The 14,454-nt window shown below is 39.7% G+C and overlaps 1 protein-coding gene across 1 annotated transcript in view; it reads right to left on the minus strand.

The window, feature by feature from the left end:
• Nucleotides 1-400: 400 nt before the first annotated feature.
• hcn2b (hyperpolarization activated cyclic nucleotide-gated potassium channel 2b) overlaps nucleotides 401-14,454 on the minus strand; it is an 85,284-nt gene continuing 71,230 nt past the window's right edge. The window contains exons 7-8 of the mRNA XM_059341991.1: nucleotides 13,827-13,991; nucleotides 401-2,439 (exon numbers count right to left, since the gene is read on the minus strand). Of these exons, the coding sequence (XP_059197974.1) occupies nucleotides 1,475-2,439; nucleotides 13,827-13,991 (1,130 nt within the window). The 3' untranslated portion in view covers nucleotides 401-1,474. The remainder of the gene's footprint in view (nucleotides 2,440-13,826; nucleotides 13,992-14,454) is intronic.

Consider the following 14,454-nt stretch of genomic DNA (forward strand, 5'->3'; position numbering starts at 1 on the left):
AAATCTGCGACTTTTTTCGCGCAGATTTGCCACTTTAAATCTCTTAAATCTGTGACTTTTTTTCTTGTAGATTTGCCACTTTAATCTAGTAAATTTGCAACTTTTTTCTCGAAATATTACCTGAAGTTACCAAATATAGTTCTTTGCCTGATAAAGGGTTAACCTGGTTGACTTTGGGTACTAGCTATACGTTAGCTAGCTAGCTAGCTAGCTAGCAAAAAGAGGAATGATGACGGATTAGTAAATTGGCTACTTACACATCCAGCAGACACAAGCAACATTATAATCCCACTAGACTCATCTTCCTAGCCACATATTTCTATACTTTTACTTGCTTTTAGATGTTTTTAGCTACTCTAACTCCTGAAAAAATATCTGTCTCTTTAGCTTGCTTATGCAAATAAGAATGATCTATAAAGAAAATCTCTGGGCTTTAAAGCCAAAACAATGAACTAAATAAAAACTAAAGATTCAGAGCTGGGAGATCATTCTCTGTAGGTTCATCCCTCCAACCAACTCCCTTCATATTATCCTTAGTCATTTTGCTTCACTGTTCATATAAAAATTGTTGATTGATGCAGATTTAAATTAAAACAACATCTCCTGTAAAAATCGATGGCTTGGCTGGAACTAGACAATTTGTTCCAGAGCTGTAATTTCAGTCTGAAGGATGTTCATGTCTGTGATATGAACATCCTAGGGGCTCATGTATTTATCTGTGGAGACCATGAGAGACAGGGAAGACTTATAAAAGGAGCCAACTAGATTTAGAAAATACTAGTTTGAATTATAAATATACTCATTCATCCATTTATATCAATAGCTCGGGGGAAAACATGGCTTAAAATATTGCAATAAAGGTCATTATTGTATATTATCTCTCCAGGCCTATAGGCGTACTTCAGAATCACAAAAAAACACACAATTTGTGTTCAAACCTTTTACGGAAAGCACAATTATTATACCTTTGTGAAAAGATCATCTTTTATAGCCTACTCACAAAATGTGGTACATACAGTAGTCAGATTGCATTAAAGTGCCAATTTCTCATATCTGAGGCAGGTCCCTGATTTTCTTTTAGATCCATCCAACCATAATTTAGCCATAAGTGAGGTGAATAGGAGGATAGTGAAGCAGATAAGCTCATATGTTGTTGACTATGTTGTAAAATACAGTAAATAAAGGAGGTGTAACTGGGGAAGTTGCTACTTTACCACTACTGTGCCACTACTTTGTCTGTGAGTAGAAACATCTCAATGCTGCAGATTCAAAAGTCACCATACAGACTTTATGTTAAACAGTCTAACAGTTCTCTCAGATTCTTCCTGCTGCCACTCACTCAACATTCATACATTCGGATAGTCAAACTGGAGTGGAGAGAGAAGAGGACCTGTTGGAGAAAGAGAAGAAATCCTCCTTATTCCTGCAGTCTCGCCCCTCATTGAGTCACTCCCCCAGAAGAGTTTCATTAAGATCACAAATTTGAGGATAGCCTGGATCTGACTTTGCTGTGGTCTGTCTCAGGTAGGCTCACTATAGAGTCCTTTTTGGGTCGTCCTGAGTCCCCCAGACCTGTCCCTGCACCACCTACAACCAGCCCTGCACCAGCCCCAAAACTCTGCGCAGAACCGGGCAGCGATACAGCAGGGAAGGCCCCCACTGACATCTGGTGGGGCAGCACCACCCTCGGTGGTATAGCGCTCCGGATGCCTGATGTGTGACCTGATGCGGTCTGAGGGGGTCCAATGGAAGTGGTGGAGACTCGTGTAGACTGGGGTGGACTAGGGGCCCCTGGTTGTGCCCCCTCATGAGGCAGTGAAGGCTGAGAGGCTGACAGTGCCCTGGCATCTTGGCTCAAACTGCCCATTTGCAGGGAATGAGTACTCTTATGTGTGCTGGGCCGGTGTGCGGGGCTGGGGATGTGCTGTTGGGGGGCGAGGGAAAGCTGGGAGCCTGAGGAGGGACCAGCCAGGACACTGGATCCATACTGGAATGATCGTCCTCCAACCGCCAGTGGGCTCTGGACAGGAGGGCTGGACAGGACGGGAGCAAAGGCACCAGAAGCAAGGAGCTGAGACTGCAGCGGGGAGGCTGAAACAGGGCTGGACACGCTGTCCATCACCTGGAACCTCCTCACCATCCTGGGGGACTGCAGGTTCCCTTGCATGGGGGCACAAAAGTTCATGGCTACGGCCTGCTGCAGAGTGGCGATTGCTGAATTGGGCTGATGGGTCGAGGGACCTGGAGAACTAAAGATCCCACCATGGAGAGGAGGTGTCATGGACATGGACATGGCCCTTGGCCGTGGTAGATCGACTTGTTGAACCATCTCCCGATCATATTTAACGATCTCCTGGATCATCTCGTTCTCCCGGTTGTTGAACACACCTGAGTTCAGATCGTGCTGGACTTTGTGCATCAGGATTGAGTTCTTCTTGCCTGCAATGACAAGGAGACAATGAGTAGTGTTATTGCTGAAGTACCGTATTTTCCGGACTATAAGTCGCAGTTTTTTTCATAGTTTGGCCAGGGGTGCGACTTATACTCTGGAGCGACTTATGTGTGAAATTATTAACACATTATTACCGGTATATCATTTCACATGTTATTTTCACACTAAACCGCAAGAGGGCGCTCTAGGCCCAGTATGAGGATGAGTCTGACGTAAGCGACGTAGAAGAAGAAGCGCCGCATCTTCTACCTCCGGAGTTAGCGGAGTTGTTTAAAAGTGACACCGAGGATGAAGATTTCATTGGATTTTAGTTATTTGGAGTGACACGGATGGTTTGGTAAACTTCTTAGCATGTTATTTATGCTATAGTTATCTGAATAACTCTTAATATGTTATGTTAACATACCAGGCACGTTCTCAGTTGTGTCATGTAACGTAAGCATACCGTACAATTATTCAGCCTGTTGTTGCCTCTATTCTATTTTTATTTTAAATTGCCTTTCAAGATGACATGTCTGTTCTTGGTGTTGGATTTTATCAAATAAATTTCCCCCAAAAATGCGACTTATACTCCAGTGCGACTTATATGTGTTTTTTCCTTCTTTATTATGCATTTTATGGCTGGTGCGACTTGTACTCCGGAGCGACTTATAGTCCGGAAAATACGGTAGATACTATTGGTTGCCATAAAAAGATTAGCCGTAGTTGTACGAGCCCAGTTTGGTCCCCTGGTAACATCCCATCTCGTATATTCAGTCAATTAGACAGAGAAAGAACAGAACCACCATTTAACTTCATCCTCATTCTATTCCTGGCCACAGTGGATACACTAGCCTATATATGGAACTACCTTCTGTTTTCTTCACACACAAAATCCATCACTGACAATCTCACACACAGACAGAGAGAGAAAGCATCTTATATTCTGCACTGATTCCCTGTTATGGGGATATGGGGGAAGTGTTTTTGCAGAGTCACTTCAGTGCTGACAGTGTGAGAGAGAGCATGTCTGTTGCCAAATCATTTGTTTATTTGTGCCTCTGCGTCTATGGATATACTATGTCTGTGTGATTAGATGATGCATGTGTGGGTGTGTGCCTATTTGTGTGTGTGTACTTGAACATGGCTGGTGTTTGGCATGCACTGGCCCCCAAGAAGAAAATAATTATCTGGATGTAAAGCTGACCCCAGCTCTGAAGTGTTGCCATTAACGGGCCTAACTTTTGCTTAACCCTTTGATGCACAACATGGGTCTAAAGTGACCCGACTAAGTTTTTATGTTCTATATCTTTGCAATAAATCATTTATCAGTCATCATTTAGTATTGCAGGTTTTCCTCAATTAACTTGTTTTTGATCATCATACATCCTAATTTTTTGTTTTCATTGCTTACTTTTTGAATAAAAACCCTTTTTGTATCACTGCGCTTCTAATGCACAATGCCATTTTTGACCCACGTGTGTAAACTTGATGTAATAATACAAAAACTATTTTTCTTCATAAAGTATGAAAAGAAAAAATGGATATAATGATCTGTTGTAATAAAAAGCCAGCATGAAATAACATGGGAAATGAATGTGGGTCATTTTTGACCCATGTTGTGCATTAGAAGATGTTTATATCTTGTGCATCAAAGGGTTAAAGCTCACAGCTGGAACACTTGTAATGTAAGATGCTTCCTTGTTGAACAAGATCTTCAAAGCTGATTTTAAATGAGCTGGAATTACCAATGCTGTTCCGATTAACTTGAGTGTTACAATATAAGACAACGTGTTGTTTTGACAGCTTGTTAATTAAGTGTTAACTCTTGCTTCTGTCTGGGTCCAGGTCCCTGCTTTCAATCGTTAGATGGGTCAGGTTCGCTTCCAGGTCGTACATTTCCAATTTGGGGAACTACTTAATGTTCAATTTTAGGAGTATACTGAAGATACTGATAGTATATGAAACTAGAAGATCTAAGGAATCTATAGACCCCATTTTTGGCAATTTTCAAAGCAGTCATGTGACCTCTGATGTCATACTATCTGAATGAAAGTTAGGCACCAGAAGCAAGGAGCAGAGACCTCATAAATAATTAATTAAAGAATTCATTAAGTCATTATAATTAGTTATTTTTGACCAGAACAACTTGACACACAGTGCTGCATCTCAAATTAATCTTTAGGTTCACAGCTTTCAGGTGATGTCCACCATGTCTATGTGGCATTTATTGTTGATTTAGTATTGCCTCCTAAACATCTGCTGCCCACAACCACCAATTCTCAAAAAAAGGACCTTTTGAGGCATCAATTTTAGTTTTTCCTGCTGTAAGAGGTGAAGGGTCCGCAAACTGTCGATGTACATCAAAATACCCAAATGGACTGTCTCCAAACATTTAAAGAATTGTCAAGGAAGGGAAGACACACCCTGTTATAAGAAGGAAAACTGTGAAATCAAGCTCTGAATGAGAGTTTATTGCTTCTGACCAGTAAATTAATTGACAAGATCTTCAAAGACTAAAACAGTAAGTTTTCTCCTGACTCTGTGATTTGAGAAAAAAACGTTTGCAGAATTAGTCTGAATGCATGTAAAGGTCGACTGGTTACAGAATTTTACAATCTCTTAGTCCTAGAAAAAGCAGGCTGCACATCTCTAACAATGCAGAGTAATAAAAGACAAAGACGTCACAGCATCACATCTCGTCTTATATGGTTCATCACAGTATGTGCGTCACAGAGTGGTGAGGTTCAAACCCCCTGGGTTCTCACTGCTGTCAGTTAAGTAAGTTGAGTATGTTAGAGACTGCTGTGTCTGAAACCTGCTGAGAGTTGAATTCACAACTTCTCCCTCTCTGACGTAGCGACCAGCGAGGGTGGTGGGGGACGTAAACAGAGACATCTTTCTTCTTGATGAAAAGAGGGAAAGAGTCTTTCACACCAGTGAACCAATTGCTTCGACGTGAAGAAAGATATTTAATGGCAAGTTGAAGCAAACACACCCTCAATATATCTGCTGTTACCTTTAACTGGTTAACCCTTTGATTTCACAACATGGGTCTAAAGCAGGGGTCTCAAACTCGCGGCCCGCGGGCCAATTGTGGCCCTCGTGACGATATTTTGTGGCCCCCACCTTGATATGAAAGTGTAATGTGAGTTTTATATGAATGGCACTTTACCGTGTTGTGTGTGGAAGGTCCCTTTTATATTACTTTTTTGGGTAATTTTGTGTCTTTTTTAAATAATTTTGTCTTTTTAAAATGTAGGCTATTTGTCTTTTAAATATTTTTTTAAAGTAATCTTGTGTCTTTTAGTAATTGTGTGTCTTTTTGTCATTTTGTCTTTTTTAAGTAATTTAGTGTTATTTTCAGTGGTGTGTCTTTTTTTGTAATTTTGTGTCTTTTTTTCTGTCATTTTGTGTCTTTTGTTTTTGTAATTTTGTGTCTTCTTTCTGTCATTTTGTGTCTTTTTTTTAGTAATTTTTTTTGGTCATTTTGATAATGCCTCCAGCGGCCCCCAGGTAATTTGAGTTTGAGACCCCTGGTCTAAAGTGACCCGACAGAGTTTTTATGTTCTATATCTTTGTAATAAATTATTTTCATCATTCAATATTCCAGGTTTTCCTCAATTAGTGTGTTTTTGATCATCACACATCCACATTTTTATGTTTTCCTTTATTATTATTTTTAATAAAATCCCTTTTTGTGTCACTACCCTTCTAATGCACAACATATCCATTTTTTTTAGCTAAGTAGCATGCTAAGCTAACAACTTAGCTAACTTCTTGGCTAAGTATTTATTTAAGTAGCTTGTTAAGCTAACTACTTAACTAACTTCTTGGCAAAGTAGTTAGCTTAGCAAGCTACTTAGCCAAATAGTTAGCTATGTAATGACACAAATAACACAATATATCTACAGAGTACTTGGAATATTCAATCATAAAACAAGTTGATATCAAGAGATAGAGCACAGAAACACACAGCAGTATTAAATAACATGGGGATTGAATGCGGGTCATTTTTGACCCAAGTTGTGCATCAAAGGGTTAAAGAGAAAAGGAGAACGTTAAACTAGATGTTTTATTATGTCTCAGTACTTGAGACATGTTTACCTCGAAATGCCCATCTGATTACTGGACTTTATGCAGGACAAGCAGGAATAGCATTTGTCCAGCTTGCACCCAACGTATAGGAAAGCTGAGATGTTGAAATATCTAGCGCAGCTAGTTGCTGCTACTGATGATGATGATGCTAAAGGCCAGTCAAGGGACCCCTCCCTGCTCAACAAATGCTGCAGGGGAAGGGGGCTGAGACCAGGCGGCAATCTCCGTGTCTGAGCATGGAGGCCAACCAGGAAGTGCCTTGAGCCTGCAATTCACCGAAAATTCCAGCAGGGGGCGCTAAGTTTGGCTGCAAAAGAAATCTGCCCATTCATTTCAGTGCTAAATTTGAAAACTTCTCACTTGATTTATTACCTCAGAAAAAAATTTCAGGGACAACATTATGGTCTCAATCGCTAGTAAAAAATCTTCTTCAAGACAATTTGATGTCAATAGTTCTAATAATGGCCCCATTTAGAAGAAAATAGAAGATAAAGAATCGTATGATTTGGGGGCGGGGCTACCTTTGATTGACAGGTCACTGACAAGGCGAGCCGTCACCAGGAGAGAAGCAGAGCAATGCGTATCCACGGGAATGTGTCAATAAAGTTATATATAACGTTATATAGATAGAAAAGAGGACGTTTACCGATTTGGTCTCATAACTTTGACCCTTTCACTGTATTTTCACTTAATGACCGAATCAAAACGACCGAATTGAACGTTTTGTTCAGTAAAATGTCTTGTTCAGTGTTTGGTTGGACTAACAGACACTCCAAGGAGTCGCTGCTCAGTTTTCTGAGGTAAGAAAGATACATTTAGTTTTTGTTTTTTTGCTAGCCAAAACTAACATCCCAGTTAATGCTCCAGTTAATGCTAACATGAATTAGCAGCAGCTTCTCTCAGTCAGGTTGAGGTGTAGAGAGGCTGTAGTCAGTGATCAGATCCCTCTCCTCCTCCACAGTCCAAATATGGTCATGCTTCCTGTATCGGAAACAAGATGGCGACGAGTATAACGCTGAACTCGAGGCTTCCAACGGGCCACAAACCAACGGGTGACGTCACGGTGACTACGTCCATTATTTATATACAGTCTATGTGTGCATATAGCTCTTATGCACTTCTGTTACTGGCAGTCAGCTCCGTCCTCTGATGATGGAGGCGGTCTAGAGTGCTGGATAGAAAGCTACATTAGGTTGTTAGTCAGCACAACAGCCTGAGTGATTCCATATAGCAAAGAGCCTAAACAGACTTGTGATGAACTCATTGATCTTTAATGCTGCATTTTTACCACACGGTATGACACATGCTCTTTTTTGGTTTTCCATTTCCATTAAAAGTAGTAGCTTGTTCCTGGTACATCTTAAGGTACCAGTTTGGTTTAGGTTCCCAGCAAAGTGCGACGATGCTAAAAGGTAGAGTTAAAACACTGAAGAGAATCATCACATGGCATCCTGCACAAACTTGCCATCTTTGAATTGCCAAGCCATCATCTATAGATACTTCAGGAGGACAGGAGGAGGCAGATCCAGATGGATGCCACTCTTGCATGCAAACATCAAACATCAACATCAACATCAAAACTGACTCCTGTGTCTTGCCCCCACCAGGTGGTGAGAAACTTAGGGCTGATGATTGATGACCAACTCACCTTTTCCAGTCATGTCTCCTCAGTTACCCGGTCATGCCGCTTTGCACTTTACAACATCAGAAAAATCAGACCTTACCTAACTCAACGTGCCACTCAACTCCTGACACAAGCTGTCGTCATCTCTAAACTTGACTCCTGTAAACCTCCTGCCAGCCTGCACAGTAAAACCTCTTCAGATGATCCAGAACGCGGTGCTCCTGGTCTCCAACCAGCCAACAGGTCACATGTCCCACCGCTGCTCATTGAGCTCCTCTTCTACCTGCTGCAGCATCAGATTCAGATCTCTAATGCTGCCTACAGAGTTGTCTCTGGTACTGCTCCTACCTACCTGAACCTGATTCAGACATATGCTACCTCACCACCGCTGAGCTCTTCCAATGAACGGTCCTGGCTCTGCCCCCCGTTGGTCCAAGACAATCCAGACTCTTTGTGTTTCTTGTTCCCCGCTGGTGGAACCACTACCAGTTCTACCAGAGCAGAGTCCCTCTCTACCTTTAAAACCTCCTGAAGACCTTCAGAGAGCATCTTCTCTCCTAGACCACAACATAATTATACTCCTCAAAGAATCGTCACTAGCACTTATTGATGCACTAATAGCTCTTATTGCACTTAACCTTCATTGTTTGCTTTTATTCTTCCTGTAAGTCGCTTTGGATAAAAGCGTCTGCTAAATGACTAAATGTAAACGTAAATGCATGCTGCATGGGCTCCATCCGTGAGCTGAAAACGCAGAATCCCCACTTGCTTTGCTTCGGTCTGAAAAGGTCCTGATGCAACATTGAGAGAGTTCTTCTCCAAAAAGCAATACTATGTCTTCCTCAAACGTGCTGTAGATGTCATTCCTAGTATCCTTCCTCCTGACGCAGCGAGAAACAGCTAAAAGTCTCTGCCTGGTAGCTGCAACCCAGTGTCCATCTTTGGAGTCATGGATAGCAAAAAGCTGATACCATAGCACTATGTATGCACTCAATATGTGAGTTAACAAGGGAATAGGGAAAGCGACGCCCTGGGAGGTCGGCACACAAGTTGCTTCAGATGCCAACGTGGAGCTTCATTGGGGATTATGAAGCATTTTTAAAGGTCATAAGACATTGAAGCAGTCTTTAAGCTGAAGCTGCCTCTTTTGCAGAACTCAGACATCACTGGGATTGTTGTTTTTCCAACACTCTCCTTATCAGGGTTTGAAATTACTGAAACTTTATTAATTGCCTGCAACGCAAATTTTATCTGCCACTTTTGAAATCTTTGGCCTAAATGAATGAATATTTTTGAAATAATTTAGGAAGTATTTAATGTAAAGAATACTGTCATTAATTAGGGCCTCGGGGCAATCGCACCGAGCACTGGTCCCTACAGCAATATCTGTAGGGACCAGTGCTGCACTACTGTCATACTGTGGATTTCTTCTTATTCCTCTTCCGGACGCAATTTCGTCCCGCTACTAGTCCTGCAACTTAAAGAGTTGCAGGACAAATTACATATCAAAACGTGCGGTTTGATCGGGATTGGTGTGCTATTACTTTTCTCTACAGAATACGAATTTTTCGCAACGTAAGTCGCGAAAAACTGCCCAAAATTTTGCATTGAAATGAATGGGACGGCCGAAAAAAAATTAGCGAAAAAGAACAATAATTGCAGATTTTTAAACGTCTACTTCTCTGGCATAATTTCACCTAGAGACTCCATTTAAACTTTAAACAGTAGACACAAGTCTTTTGTATCAGTGTAGTAATCCACGTTTCGATAGGTCATATAGTTTTTTATCAATCCCTGTTCAATGACCATGATCATTTTTGGAGAAATTCTGAGATTATAATGGGTGTGTATTGCACGGAATGTTCGTGTCACAGTGTGTGACATCATCGCCAGAGTGTAGAGGGAGAGAAGAAATTGCCAAAAAATAAATTTGAAAACTGCGCTCCAGGCCGCAAATTCCACTCTACAGTAATAATTTATAGATAGAAACGTAGGAAAATTTGTCTTCTCCCTCACAATCCTCTGGTAAAGCTGTCAGAGTTATAGTTTGGGCGTACGACGCAAAGATGATCCACCAACACCACCAACAGCCTCATTGGCTCCCATATTAAAAACGCAGGAAATTTTCGGAAAAAGGGAGATGTAACAGTTTTTTTAGATCACTCTAACATTACATGCACAGTAAATTCCAGTGGCTCTTGGGGGAGCCCTGTTTTTTGATGGTGGAATGGTAATGTGTACCTGCATGTGAGCTGTCAACAGTTTAACTGCATTTGCCGGGTGGCAGGTGTTTTTCACACTGTGATTTTCATTATCAACACCTCCATCTCCCCTCTAATCATTACTACACTGCTTCTGCTGCTGATCTTAGGTGACACTGTGTTTACAATGTGATGCGTTAAGGGTTTGAAGGCGATGGACAAAGGATTATCTCCTCTATACGTAGGAATGGCCCAGAGGTCAGAGAGGGTTTTTAATGAAAATGGCTGAATGGCTGCTGGATTGAGCCTGGTTTCATCAAAAATGTGAGTAATTGAGGTCTGTCAGGCTGAACTGATCCTAAATAAGCACTCCTGGTCACAGATGCCCTACAAAAAAACCCTTAAATATAGATGGAACTGAGTTTGATTGATAATTGGAGCATTGGATTGCTTTTAAAATGAATCCAACAATCACTCTTTACACTTTACAGGGAGGAAGCTTGGGTCCTTATCTGTATTTACATTTACATTTTGATGTGTACCTCTGTGTGTTTGATCCAGGTGCTTTTTTCCCGACAAAGACAAACAAAAGCACACATTAGTCGAGATTAATATTCATCATGGAGCCCAGTGGGGATATTTGGTAGGTGGTTCGGTCCTGAAGCAGATTCCCAGTCTCCCCCCAACCCAAAACTGTGAGCTGGCTGACTGGAGGCTGATCATGTGTGGAATCTGGCTGCTATGGCAACAACTGGCAGGTGGCGGATGCAGGGCTTTAGTAAACATGTTGTTTGTGGTCATGTGACGGGGGATGTCACAGCAGCAGTACAGCTGATCTTGGGGGCATGATGGGAGGGAAAGTTGTTTGCATGGTAAGAAAAATACTGTGTTTATGTTTACTCCTTAACAAGGGGTTTCCAAGGCTTTGCTCAAACAATGTCTCTGCATGTGTATGTGTTGCTGCACTCACTCAGTCATTGCTGAGCAATCATTTTAACACATCAGTAAATTCATCTTTACTATGTTATTAATATTATTACTATTATTATTATTATTATATACTGTTGCTGCCATTACTATTATTACTTACGGCCTTATGGCCTTACCGGCCTTATTTATTATTATTATTATTATTATTATTACTATTATTATTATTATATATTATATTATTTTACTTGTAATTCAATTTTTTATTTTTTATTTTATTTTTATATTGTTTATTATCTATTATATTATATTATATATATTATATACTGTACTATTATTATTATTATTATATACCGTCTAGTCAATATAGCATTGTTGCCATCATATCATATCACCAGTTTAATTTTTACCATCATCTTGTCAACCTACCAACTGATGTTCTTTTCTTAACTTCTTAAGTGTCCTTGTTCTATTCTGTGCTTTGTTTTCTATTGTTGTTTTTATTTATGCTACCTCAGTATTTTATTCTATTGTATTTTATTATACTTGAATACCGGACTGCTGTGACAACCGAATTTCCCTTCGGGGATGAATAAAGTAATCAATCAATCAATCAATCAATCAATCAATCAATCTATCTATCTATCTATCTATCTATCTATCTATCTATCTATCTATCTATCTATCTATCTATCTATCTATCTATCTATCTATCTATCTATCTATCTATCTATCTATCTATCTATGTATCTATCTATCTATCTATCTATCTATCTATCTATCTATCTCTCTATCTATCTATCTATCTGCAGAGAGAATACAGAGGGGGAAAAAGCTGGTATTTTTTTAATTCCTCAGCAGTTTCTATCTTGGTATGGACAGTTCTTACATGTGTTAAATAACTGTTTTTAAAATGGCAGAAATCCACAGGAAACATTCAATTGCAGTGACAGATTTGCGCTCAAGAAACTCCATAATAAATGATTCACAGCCATGAATACATTTCCACTATGGACACCTCTCCTCCTCCCCGTTAGGATCATTCATCCAGCGCATCACAGCTGTCAGCGCAGTGACAGAGACATCATGTTAATGAATGAATACATTCCCTTGAGCTTCATTTGATCCTATGAATGACTCATATGCTTATGGAGACATCATACCTGTGGCTGTTATCAGTGAGTCGTGATGCTAATTATCCGTGACTAAGTCTCCCAAGACACAATTCAGGAATTTGTTCTGGATGGAAAGATGAATTTGTTACTTTTTTTTGACTGAGAGCTGAGAATAACAACGTTACTGATTGAGCACCTTAATTAACCCTCTGAACTCCAAACAGCTTCAGGGCTTTTTTTTGCTCCAGTCACTGTGGCCAATAGCACAATAATGGCTAAAAAATAGGTCTTTTGTGTCTTTTTTGTTTGTTTTTTGCTCCACATGCTATACATATTGAACTTTTTACATTCTCACAACCTGTCTGTGCTCTCTGTTCAATCAAAGTTTAACCAAATTTCTGTCATGTGACATTTATTGCTTCCCAGTTGCACGGAGGAGCACAGAATTTAATGTTTTTTTTGTTTTTTTTACAGGATCTGGTTAGTGTAAACGGTTTATTTTTGGCTAAATGTTAAGTGAGACATGTAAAACAGTGATATTTTCAGTTTTTACATTATCTGGCTGTGATAAATGGTGTAAATTCGTTGATTTAAAAAAAAAAAAAAACATGCCGTTCATGTTAACTTCTGCCAGAATCAACCATAAATACGAAGATCAAACTAAACCAAATTAAATATTAATATAATCCGCTTTTAAAAGGAATCTTAAAACCCATTTTTATTCACTGGCTTTTAACTCAACAGGAGCCTTTGCTCTGTTTTATTTTTTGTTTTTATTTGTTCTTTGTGGTTTTTTAAAATTAAGATTCATTTTAAAATTGAGATTAATTTTAAAACCCACTTTTATTTACTGTTTTTTTGTTTTACCCAGCATGAGACTCGCTTTGTTTTAGTTGTTTTTGCTTGTTCTTTGTTTTTATTGTTTTTATTGTTGGTCTGTCCTGCCATGTACAGCACTTTGTATCAGCTAACGCTGTCTTGAAAAAAAAATAAAAAATAAAATTTTCATTATATTACTACCTTTTTTTTTGTTTTGTTTTGTTTTGTTTTGTGTCATTAGCTTGTTGTTTATTTCTTTTCTTGGAGATCCTCATTTGGGGAATACCAGTTTGCCTTGTATATATGTTTGTCTGTTTATGTTTTTGTTATTTACTTTGTGAATATATACCTTGAAAAAAAGGGGAAAAAAGGCAAGGTACAATATTGTAAAAAAACCCGAAATGACTCATTATGTTTGTGAAAGTAAGAAGCCTTGCAATAAAGTATTTAAAAAAAGCTAACGCTGTCTTAAAGGGCTCTATAAATAAAGTTGATTTGATTTGATTTGATAATATATAACACTATCATGCTATATGGTAATTCACTGTTAAACACTATCAAATAAAGATGACTTTACTGATTTATCTGACCAGTCCAGGTGGCAGTCTTACCTATTCTGTCCAATCTGTCAATGGCGACCGTCTCGAAGGCCCTCCTCATCATGGGGTACTCCTCCAGAACCTCGTTGAAGTTGTCCACAGAGAGAGAGTAGAGGCGGCAGTAGGTGTCCGCTCGCACGCTGGCGGTTCGTCTGCCACGGGTCAGCAGACAGATCTCTGGAGAGGTGAAAGACAAGAGATGGTCACACTGAAACACTGAACGGCAGACTGACAGATTTCAGATGTTTGAGGAGGAAAGATGAGATACTATTAATAAGGAGAGATTGAAATTGACATCACAAAACTCTTGGCTTTAAGCAAAATGTGTGATCAGATTTACACAAGGACGCTTGCGGGTAAAAACGACAAAATATTTTATGGGAAGTGCCTTTCGTTTAGACGGTGACGGCGTTTTTTGGGGCTTAAAAACGCAAAAATCTGAAACCACCTTCCAAAGTGGAAAAGTTGAATCGTCTACACTGACAAGACACAAAACTCTGATCTGATCTGCTCACGTCACATATGTGTTTACTTCACATACATGCTCCAGTACAGGAAAATAAACAAACATGTGGATTATTTCCATGGTGGGACCTTCAAGCTGCTCTGGCAGCTCTAATAAACTTACAGGAGTCTTTCC

Source organism: Centropristis striata, chromosome 9, assembly GCF_030273125.1.
Source record: "Centropristis striata isolate RG_2023a ecotype Rhode Island chromosome 9, C.striata_1.0, whole genome shotgun sequence".
NCBI classification, from domain to species: domain Eukaryota; kingdom Metazoa; phylum Chordata; class Actinopteri; order Perciformes; family Serranidae; genus Centropristis; species Centropristis striata.